This window comes from Oppia nitens, unplaced genomic scaffold, assembly GCF_028296485.1.
Source record: "Oppia nitens isolate AA-2021 unplaced genomic scaffold, nextdenovo-longstitch-racon4-pilon3 scaffold9_pilon_pilon_pilon, whole genome shotgun sequence".
Lineage (NCBI taxonomy): Eukaryota > Metazoa > Arthropoda > Arachnida > Sarcoptiformes > Oppiidae > Oppia > Oppia nitens.
Window position 1 is genome coordinate 1,308,001 of NW_026533253.1, and position 12,852 is coordinate 1,320,852.

The 12,852-nt window shown below is 23.0% G+C and overlaps 1 protein-coding gene across 2 annotated transcripts in view; it reads left to right on the forward strand.

Moving 5' to 3' along the window:
* Positions 1 to 6,978, forward strand: part of LOC128964857 (POU domain protein 2-like) — a 57,283-nt gene extending 50,305 nt beyond the window's left edge. For both annotated transcript variants that reach the window (XM_054311508.1, XM_054311507.1), the window contains exons 3-8: positions 3,973 to 4,088; positions 4,172 to 4,465; positions 4,526 to 4,600; positions 4,843 to 5,067; positions 5,183 to 5,813; positions 6,132 to 6,978. In XM_054311508.1, the coding sequence (XP_054167483.1) occupies positions 3,973 to 4,088; positions 4,172 to 4,465; positions 4,526 to 4,600; positions 4,843 to 5,067; positions 5,183 to 5,813; positions 6,132 to 6,877 (2,087 nt within the window). In that variant the 3' untranslated portion in view covers positions 6,878 to 6,978. The remainder of the gene's footprint in view (positions 1 to 3,972; positions 4,089 to 4,171; positions 4,466 to 4,525; positions 4,601 to 4,842; positions 5,068 to 5,182; positions 5,814 to 6,131) is intronic.
* The last annotated feature ends 5,874 nt before the right edge of the window (positions 6,979 to 12,852 follow it).

Consider the following 12,852-nt stretch of genomic DNA (forward strand, 5'->3'; position numbering starts at 1 on the left):
ATGGCACTAAATCACACTTTAAAATAACGGAAATATTGGGACCAAAATTGAGATCTTTTTTTCACTCCAAGTTTTATACAATACAATTTGCTCTCTCTCTCTCTCTCTCTCTCTCTCTCTCTCTCTAATTTAGTCACCACTATCTCAATGGTGTCTCACTGTCTGCCATTAAATTACTTTGTATTTCAATATTAAATATCCCCCCAAATACTTAATATGTCTGGTCTTTAATGTTTGTTCACACGTGTGGCCAAAAAAAATTGTGAAAAATAATCATTTCTAATAGTATCTCATATATTATATATATATATTTTAAAATTTAAATCATATATTAAAATTTGATTGAAATATATTCATACAATGAAATATATTTTATCTTTTTTTTAAAAAAACGAAAGCTTAAAAACAATTTGTATTTTCTAAAATACATATATAATATATGAGATAAAATTTTTGTTGCAACCTATTACAAATATTAACGAAATTTTATTACAAATATTTTTTGTTGTTACTGTAAAAAACATTGAAATTCATTGTATAAAAGCTTTATTTAAATAGTCAACAAATATACTGTATATATATATATATATATATATATATATATATATATATATTTGTTTTGAGTGATGCTTTTAATAATGTACTCAAAAATATTTCCATTGATTATAATATATACAAATGTCAGCTCTATATCTATGCAATGTTAACAAGACATCCGAGAGTACATACATTTCCATATATGAGAATAGCATAAAAAAATAAAAGTTTGTTTTGTTTGCATAAATTTTTTTATACTCTTGACTTTATCTCCCATCCAATGCTCAGTCAAATGTTTTTTGACTACTACTATGATATCAGTGTTTTGTTGTAAAAATGAGATGAAAATCCAATGAATAATGTATTTTACTTTAGTTAAACAAAATATATTTATATACTGTATATACATATATTTATATATTGATACCGTAGTTCAATAGTGAATAATAAATATATTGTTTAATGTAAGCAATTTATAGTATATTTAGTAAATTTTAATTGAATTTTTTATTAATTCAGCTATTATTAGCTATAAATAAATAATAGTTAATTTATATTAGTAAATGTTAACATTTCTAGATAATTTTTATTTGTATAAAAAAGCTATTAAAATAAATTTAGAAAATTTTGTTATTTATAACTAAGTTTTACTGTACTTTTGAAAGTGATAACAAAATAACATATTGTATTCAAATAAGTCAAACACCGGTATCTAATGATATGACTCTATGTTTGACTGTTTGTTCATAGCATTCATGGATCAAATCATCACATTTACTGTATATTATATATTGAGAGCCAACTCGTGTTTGATTTGAATCTCAAGACTAACTCCAAGTGTTTACTGAGTATATGTTATGAGTGATTGAAAGAAGTTTTTTTTATTTGGCAATCAATGGGATGTCAATGCAATGTAAAGGGATGTGTCGTCAGAGACAAAAAAAATAAATAATAATAATAATAATAATGCTTTTAAGATATGCATAATCTAGTCATAAATTGATTTTGTTATGCGATACCCCACTTGTTTTTTATATATAATGTAAAATACTGTATATATATATATATTACTATATTTTATATGGTCTTTCAATTGAAACATTGCTAAACATATACACAATAAAAAAATACACTGAAAAACACTGTAATCACAGTGAATGAAGAAACCGGAACCGAATTTATACTCTGTATATAAAAAGCTATATATAGTAGGTTTGCGTATAATTGTAAACATATTCACCACATTATGCATAACCATTGCATAACCATAACCATTATGTTTCACTGTATTTATATATATATATAGATATATAAATATATACAATACGTAAGTGTGCTCTCCATTTGCATAAGAGATTCAAATACGCGCATAGTTTCTACGTTTTTTATTTTCCTATTGCATTATACTGTATACTTTGATAGACACACATCCCGGTGCTCATACACACTGCAGACAAACTCACAAACACACGCACATTACACCACCCAATAACAGTCCTACAGTATCGCTAATAATACAATGAAAGTGAATATCAAAAAATACCGTTATTTTGTTTGCATTCACTTATGCTTCACATCTCTTATCGTTCACTGTATGAGAGGTTTTTATTTTATTTTATTTTTTTTTTGATAAAAATTCCAAAATACGTGAATAATAAATCTCTCTCTCTCTCTCTCTCTCTCTCTCTCTCTCTCTCTCTCTCTCTCTCTCTCTCTCTCTCTCTCTCTCTCTCTCTCAACACACTATCTCTCTCCCCAATAACAATTGGGTCCTTTAATTTAAACACATTTATATTTAAAACCAGTGACTCATTGAATAGTATTGAGTTTTTTTTTTGGTTTTAATTCCGATGTTTTTTAACAAAAACACGAGAATTTTTATTTTGTTATTTTACGGCTATTTTTTTAAAGTCATACTACAGTATAGCTGTGAGTATTGTTTTGATAGCATCTCAATAGTATTGGCATTAATATCCAGTGTATTATAAATAACATACAAAGTTGTTGACATAAAATGGAAAAATTGTAAAGTTTTGATTATAAAACTGAAAATTATTAATAATAAATTGTATTTAACTGAAATACAGTTATTATAATTCATATAAAATAAATTCATATAAATTAAAATATAAAAAAACAAATTATAAAGGATTTTTGCACTCTTTTTATCAAATAATTACATTAATATTTATAAACAATTAAACAGATAATGTTGTTAAGATATTTATGTTGATAATTCAATGCTCATTATTATGTAAATAATATTATTTATTTTCAACTACGTAGGTTAATTATTATTATTATTATTATTATTATTATTATTGCCTATAATTCATTGGCATTTAAATGAAATTTACTATTAATAATTAATAAATAATTTCTACATTGAATTATTGCTATTTTTTTATATAAATTTATATACTGTTGTTTTAAATAAAAAGTTCACTAAACTAAAGTTTTTGACAAATAAATTTATATATAAAAAATATATATTATATTATCTAATCTTTAAAAAACAAGTATTCATATATAAATATTCATAAAATTTTCATAATCAAATGGAAATATATATATTTATATTGAAATAAAATAATATATATTGTAAATATGTATTATGTTTACAGAAACTATTATTTTTCTTATCAATAAAGTCAAACAATAATACTTTATAATAATTTTATTAGTGCAATAAATTTTATATTCATATATGCAAGATATTAATAGTTATAATGTATTTAAATTATCGTATTTGTTTTTTAATATTCAATTTTGTTACTTATTAACTTATTACTAATTAATTTTTTTAAATATCAGTTTAATTAATTTTTAACAGTGTTATTTTAATAATAAAAATAATAAAAGTTAATTTCAAAATATAAGTATAATGAATTTTATTTTTTTAATATAAATAATATGTGTACACAAAAATTAATGTATACGTAATTAAGATACTGAGCCATCATATTTTGTAAAATTATATATGAATTTTTAATTAAAATATTATGCTTATAATTATAAATATATTTATGTAAATGTAAAAATCATTTTATGATTACACATAAATTTTATGTTTTATTAAATTAATTATGAATTTTTATTTAAAAATTTATATTAAATTTGTAGTTAAAAATTTTTATTAATTAATAATTATTCAATAATTATCCCGCATGTATAAATTAAATTAATTAATAAAATAATTTTTATAAAGTTTTGAATTTATAAATTTATAGTTAAATTTATATTAACTTAAAAACATAAATATTACTAAAAAAAGTGAATGTGTTTTATGTGTTAATGTTTTTTAAAATAACTGTAATATATATTTATATATTTTTGTATTTCACTATTATATTTGATAACATGAGATTTGATTTACATTAAATTAACAAAAAAGTAAATTACTAATAATGTATATATATTTGGTTAATATTACAGAAACGGGAATGAATGGTGATTTGTCAGACCGAGAGGACAGTCGGTCGAGCATTGATTCGGCCGATTTGGGTCACGACGACGATAACAGCCTAGACTCAGACAAAGCGCTTAATTTGGTTAGTATTTCACATAAAAGTTTTAAATTACAACAATAATGTAATGATTATGTATTAAATCATTGGATTGGATTTTTTTATAGGCCATGGATGACGAGCCGATAGACGCGACCGTAGGTTTAGTTCACAATAACATTCAATTCAATAGCAAGAACTCAATGATAGCCAACGGAAACATGATTTCAAAGTTGGTATCAAATCGGACACAAAATAAGAGCTTCAATGATAGAAATACCACAAATAATGGATTAAATGGTGGAACTGGTGGACAGTCTAATGCCCCACAATTGTCACCGACGACATTTGCGACAGCGGCCGCAGCTCTGGCCACTGCCGCCGCCGCTAATGGCATGTCTGTTAATCAACTTCTTTCACAGGTATTGTTTGATTTGATATAAAGTCATATAAAATTTTTTTAATATAATTTATATTCTCAGTTGATGGCACAGGCAGGTCAGCAACAATTGCTATTACAGGCCGGCTTAGCTCAACAGTTACACCAGGCATCCAAAGTAAGCATTTGCAAGATTTTACATAACTTATCGCAAATTAGTTAGAAAGCGTACATACAATGAATATACTCAATGATTATTTATTATTGGAGATAATAATTTGAATTTAAATCTATTTATTAGTTATTAATGTCTAATAATTAACAAAAATAAATAATTAATTTTTTTTAGAAATATCAGAAGTTTAATATTAATCTGAAATAATTTTAAAAAAATATATAATTATAATTATCTATAATTAGCTACCGGTGACCAATTCAATAGCTGGACTCAGTTCACAAAATACAGACTTACAGCATCTTCAACAACAACTACAACAACAACAGCAACAAAATCTACAGAATATTCAGCCTTTACTTCTATTGCAACAACAGAGCCAATTGGGACAGTTGGGTCAATTGGGACAGTTAGGCCAATTGCCTTCTAATTTACAACAACTTCAGGCACAGCTATTACTTCAAAATCAAGTATGATATTCAATATAATTTTAATATAATAATAATTTTATCCAATAATTTTGGTTTAATTAACTAATAAACTAATAATTATTGCAATAATTTCTATTAAATAAAAATTTCATAGGGATTACTACATCAAGGATTGTTTCAGCAAAGTTTGCACAGTTTGGCCAGTGGTCAGGGAGTACTGCCACAAGTGGCCGCTGCGGCCGCCGCACAACAGTTACAACAATTACAAGAATCACAACAACAACACCAACAACAACAGCAACAACAAGTGCTGCATAACGTAAGCTCACAATCACACCAACACATCAATGCCAACAACCAGTCCTCACAACAACAACAACAACCGCATACCACTACCAACTCATCGGCGATCAGTGCTAACCAACAACAGAGTCAACAATCGCAACAACAACAACAACAACAGTCATCACATCAACAGTCGAGTGGTGGACAACAATCACAGGTGACATCAAACCACTCTCAACACCACAACAACAGCAATCATTCACAACAGACTCACGCCATTCACAACAAAATTAGTACAAACATTGCTATTAATAGTGTCAATACTAATAGTAATACTAATAATATTACAAATAATACAAACACCTCATCATTACTTAACGCAATTCCGCCGCTAAAAGCAGTGGCCACTCGACCAACGGATCCCAATCCCGATGAGATGACAGACTTGGAAGAGTTGGAACAGTTCGCCAAAACATTTAAACAAAGAAGGATTAAGTTAGGTTTGTATCAAATTTTTTTTTGTTGATTAATATATTGATAAAAATATATTTAATCTGAATAATAGCGGTATAACATTACGGTAACAAATAATTTGTTAAAATAGTTAGTTTTTAAAATATTTTCATCTATTTTTACATTAAATTAGAAGCACTACTTAAAGTTAGAAAACTTTTTTATTTAATCATTCAAATATATTATCGATATAATACTGTAATATGATATTTGATAATATAAAATGATATAATGATTAAATAAGTAATATAGAGTATGTAATTATTTTGCTAAATCATAACAAAACAATGTCGAACATATTGTAGGCTTCACTCAGGGAGACGTTGGTCTAGCAATGGGTAAACTGTATGGCAATGACTTTAGTCAGACAACAATATCACGTTTCGAGGCATTGAATCTAAGTTTCAAAAACATGTGTAAATTGAAACCATTGCTCCAGAGATGGCTGGAAGACGCCGACGCTTCGCTCAATAACCCGACGGCACTTAATAGTGCACATTCGACGCCCGATTCGCTGAGTGGTCGACGCCGTAAAAAGAGGACGAGTATCGAGACGTGTACCCGAGTGTCACTGGAGAGGGCGTTCTTGCAGAACCCGAAGCCCACTTCCGAGGAGATAACAATGTTAGGTAATTCATTAGGAATGGAGAAGGAAGTGGTGAGAGTTTGGTTTTGTAATAGACGTCAAAAGGAGAAGCGGATTAATCCCCCGCCATCAGGACTAGGCTCTGAATCCCCGGTCGACTCACCCATTAATCCATTGTCGTTGGCGTTTACATCGGTGCCCACAAACTTGACGACTACCTCATCGTTCAACTTCTCTACCGCCTCATCGACCGGTTCATTGGCGCCGCACAACTCTAACGGCATACCTATGCTGCCTCCAAGTCCCGAAAGTCGTTCCCCATTAACACCCGCCTCCTCCTATTCTGCCAACTCTAACGGTTCAAACTCATTGAGTCCCAGTATTGGTGGTGGAGGTGGAGGTGGAGGTGGTATGTCATTAACACAACAAACCATTCCATTGATTGTAAAGTCTGAACGCGAATGAAGACAAACACAAAGTTAGTTATCCGGTGATTATGTAATGTCTTTATAATTATGATTTATCTATAAAAATGACTGTAATATATAAATATATAAATCATGTGTTATCGCAAACTCTTTTTACACATCAATACAAAAATTTATTGATAATAACATTAAATATATTATACAATTAGTGATAAATATAATAAGATAATAACAATTTATGGTTTTTTGGTGTTTCATTAAATATTGTATACAAATCATTACTTTATATATTTATTATATTATTATTGAACTATAAAAACCATTTTTCTTTTTAATTTATTTCTCGCTTTCAAAAAAAAGTGGAAATCAAAATAATAATATCTCTAAAAAATATAATATTAAAACTTAATTGTTGGGTGAATAAAAAAAACCAATGGATACAATATGTCAACAGATTATTAGATTAATTAAATCAAATAATTAATAATAAGATTTGATTGAATTGCACTAAATTGTAGCAATTATTATTATTATTATTATTATTAATTTTAATGATAAATTCAAAATATTGTTATACGTAAATGAATTGACTTTATTATTGAATTGTCAACTCAATAATTATCATATCATAACTTGTATTATGCAATATTAATATACTGTATATCTCAATATTACCCACAATCTGTAATATTGTTCACAAATGACTGTAGTTTCGTAAAAGTTTTGATAAAAAAAATGTCATTTAACTGAATAATAATACTACTACTACTGTAATAATAATACAGTATAACATTGATTTCCACTTTTCATATTTTTAATAGTGTTTATAAGCTTTTATTGTATATATATATATAAATAATTGGATAATTTTGATGATTGAAAACTAAGGTTATGGTTTACATATATATTTTGTTTAATTGTTAAGCAACCTAGTTTATATTCATGGTTATTATTTTAAATTATTAGTTATCTCGGTGATTTTTAAAAAACTTATTATAAGTAAATTATGTGCAACATTGGTTTACACTTTTTAATAATAAAAAAAATTAGCACAAAAAATATTACGTTAGATTTTTTAATATTTATTTATTTTATAGTTTTTAATAAAACAATTATTTAGAAAACTTGTGTTAATAACAAATGGCGTGAAACAACATTTTATAAATAAAATTTGTTTGCAATAATTATATATATATATATAAAATAGTGTAGAAATTGAAAGATTTGGCGAAAAAATTGTTTGAAATTATTTGTAGCAATATATTAGTGGATTATCTATATATACATTAAATATACGTAAAAATATTGTATATTTGTTTTTATTATGAATACATCGCTCATTTTTGTTTGTTTATTAAGGAGACACACATACATAAAAACATACATATATATTGAATACATCTCAAGATTGATATATAAATTTAATTGACAAATACAGGTATATATATATTAATTTATTTTAGAAAATTAAATTAATAGGATTGTAGAGATGAAATAACATTATTTTTAAATAATAACAATTGATATAATGCTAAAACAATGTTACGAGTTTTGGTCAACAATTTTGCCGAAGTTTGCACACCTATAGCATTGATATGACATTACATACCATTCCATACCATACCATACATTCCATTGCATATTCATATTATACAATATATACATTTTGAGAGACATAACTGAATATGCATTGTTCACATATATATATATATATATAAAGTGGTGTCAATCCATCAACTAATTCAAACCATTTATTCAATTGCTTACTATTTTTTGTTAGCAATTGATAAAATAAAAAACATACCACACATACAACAACAACACAGAAAAAAATATTTTTAATTAATTTCTTTTAGTATAATTTATTTGTATGAAAAAAAATTATTTAAATTTTTTTAATGGAAATAGTAAATTGAATACAGATTAATAATAATATTAAAAATTGATAGCAAATGACCATATGATGCCTTCCTAAATATGGCTCTTCAAAAAAAACTTATGTTCCTAAAAATTAACACATATAATGACTACCAGTTCCTATTAAGAAAAATGTTTATCAAAATTTCTACACATATGTATTACACATTTGAAAAGCAAAACTAAATTTGTTTTTTTATATCAAAATCGATTGAAAATATTAATCAAAATTTGCAAATCAAAAGTAAATGAATCAGGTTTTTGAATATACTGTATATATATATACTGTACATACAGTATATTAAGTGATTGGAAAAAATGAGTGACTAAATGACTACCTCTTGATTGAAATGTTAATTTGAAAATGAGTTGTTTGTTGAATAAAAACCTATAAAAATTATTATTGAATAAAACATTTATGTTATTAAATTTGAAATCAATTATCAACAAAATAGACATTTTAAAAAAACCAACAATTAAGTTATATACAAATTAAATTATTGAGATAAGTTGCAAATTTCAATAGTTATGTGCAAAATTTATATGAGAACTTATTTTAATTATAATTACAAACTATTAATTAAAACTAAACTATAAAACATCAATTTGATTGACTATAGTATAGTGTATTACTATACATTTTGAACGACTGTTATTTAACATTAAACTTGAAAAACAAAATTGTTATGATATGTCCATTTGTGTCTCTTTTTTTTAATTGCAAATATTATGATTTATTGTAATATTATTATAATTATGGTTTGATTATTATTATAATTTTTTAGTTTTATTGCTTACCTATTGATATTAATGTTAAACATTTTTTTTTAATTATGATTATAAGTAAATGTTATTTAATTATATTTATTACAAATGACACTAATTTATTGAATTACAACATTAAAACATATTCATAATTGTGAAAAATAAACACAAAACAACATTTTATTATTAAATATGATTGTATACGATATAAAATCAAACAAAAAATATTATATCAAATTATTGGCTCATAATTTGTAAATAAATTTATTATTTAATACTGTATTTGTTGACTCATTTAAACTAACAATAAATTTAACTAAAATAAAACAGACATTTTAAATATAATACTAGACATTTGATATATTATAATAATCCTGATATTATTTATTATTTGACTATTGAATTATTTTTTATTAAATAATGATAATAAAAAAATTTGTTTAAATATTAATTTGCTATTTATTTCAATAAAAAATTCATAAGTATTAAGTCTTTTTAATTTAATTATATTTTTATAAAATGCAATTATTTATTTTTTTTTAAAAAATAGACAACAAATTAGGAAAAAAGTTTTATTAATCAAAATTTATATAATATTCAGTTATATACATAATATGAAATTATAAAATAATAATTTGCTTTTAATAAGAATTCATATATAATTTTGCTATATATATATAATAATAATAAATATAAAAACATGAAAATTATACATGTGTATATTTATATTAACCATTAATATTATAAAGATAACATTATAATTAAGAAAATTTATGTAAATATTATTTTATTTTAAAAATTAATAATTGAAAATATTTTACAATAAATTGTTTAATCATAATATAAAACAAACAAATAAATTCAATTGTATTTAAGCTCAACTAATCAGTTATGCTTAGCTCACACAATGAATAGACAATATTCTATATATAATGATATAATGTTTTATGTGTTTTACAATAAGGACCTAAAAATTTATGTATAGATCCTTATGTTTACAAATGATGTTTGTTTTTTAATAAATTTAATGATAATATTTCCGACATTTGCTTTAATGAAATATTATGAAAAATCGATATATATTAAAATGATGATCAAAGTAATGTCGTTATATTTTTTAAACCTAATTATAATATTTCAGTTTTACTTTTTTAATTAACCAGTATATACAGTACAATTAGCTGACGCACTGGCACACATTACCTACTTTATATATATATATATATTATGCAAATAAAATCTTCAGATGATGATAAAATAATATTTAAATCACATCTAGAAATTTGCATCTCAGATATATATATATATATATAATTTATTATTAAAAAGTATTTATTATTATAATTATAAAAGATTAATTGCAAATAATTTATTTATGATAAAACTTTTTTTATAATAATGTTTAAATGTAATGGTGGTGTTGTATATTCATAATGTAAAATCTCGTATAAATAATAAAAATAATTATATGATTTTCTTGTATTTTGAAAAATATAGTTTTGATTTTTAAGATTTATTAAGAGGTAGTATTTTATAAAAAAATTATAAAATCGGATTTTTTTAACTTAATAAAAAATTAATCATTTCAGTATATAATTGTTAATTTAATTATTATATATTAATTAATACAAATTAAATTCTTACATCAGATTATCCCTGAGATATTTAATTGTAAATATAAGATAAGATCGCAGTATTTAATGGAAATGATTTATGCAATCATTTTATAAAATAATACTATAAATACGTTTTAATTAATTAATTAAATAATAAATTTCAAATTAAGCAAAATATCCGATTAATTGACATTAAAATCATACAATAAATTAATGAAAAACTAATTAATGTTTTTCATTTGATAACCCGTTTATAATTTTCATTGTGTATTAAAATCACAAAATATGTCTAACATTTTTATTTTGATTGTTTTATTGGTAATTTGATTTGATGTAAAAAATAACATTTATATAAAATGCTTTACAAAAATATATATATATATATATTATTTTTTTAATGTCAAAATTAATTAAATATTACATTTAATAGATGAATAAGAAAAAAATAATTTCTAATAATAATAATTATTATTTAAGAAAATATGAGGTAAAATAAAATTAGATGGAATTAAAGTAAATAAAATCAAATTTATGCGGTAATTATCAGTTTACAAAAAAATAAAAATAAAACAATTTTTTAATTAGTTTTGTCATTAGTTTTTCAAAAAAGTAATCCTAATTTCAAATTCCTGAGAATTACATATTTTAATAGTAATAGTAGTAATAATAATATTGTATGTATGCCATTGTCAATAAAGTTATAGTCAATAATATACTGTATAAATAGTATATATAATCAAATCAAATGGAAAAATTGCCAAATCAGTCCCTGCCTTACACTATATTATTATTACACATATTATTGATAACAATAGATAACAAATTATTTGGCAAAATAAAAAAAAAATAAAGAGATTTTAGAGAACTTTTTTGTTATTGAATGCATTGATTTTTGCTAATAAAGCCATGGAATTATCAAATAAAAGGAATGTTTAATTATTTATAAAGTTATTTATATAAATATATAATATTAATTAAATAATATATAAATATATTATTATTTGAGGTAATATTGCATTTATGTAAAATTGAGGTAAAGGTTAAGTTCATTGTATCATTCATTTAAAAAGCTATATCAATGCTAAAATTATTTCCAAAAAAATCTCCAATATCTAAGTAACTCCAAAATGATAAAAATAAAAATGTTTTTCTTTAAATTAATAATAAATAATGTTATGGGTATAGATTTATTTTTGTTTTAATTAACAAAATCTATAAACAAAATAAGTTATTTAATTATTATTTGTAAAAATTTTGAACTACTGTTCAATTGCAAAATTTTATACGATATTTAAAACAATAATTTTTTATAAACAAAAGTCACAAATAACTTATTTTGTTTATATATTTTAGTACTTTTTTATGTCAAATCCTACGATATATTTATGATATTTTAATTTAATTATTAAGTACATTATTATTAATTATGTAAACATATTAAGAAACCATTAATTTTATGGATATTTTTCATAATATTAATTAATAAATTTCTATAATAAAAATTCTTTTTCAATAATTATATTTTACAAAATAAAAATATATTAATAAAAACAATTAAAATCTCAAGTATCTAATATTTTTTATATTGAGATAATTAATTAATTAAATAGTTTATATGATATTACTATAACTAAATTAATAATAAAACTTAATATTACAATATCCCCGGTACCGCAAATAAAATATAAAAATTAATTATAGTAACAATTAATTA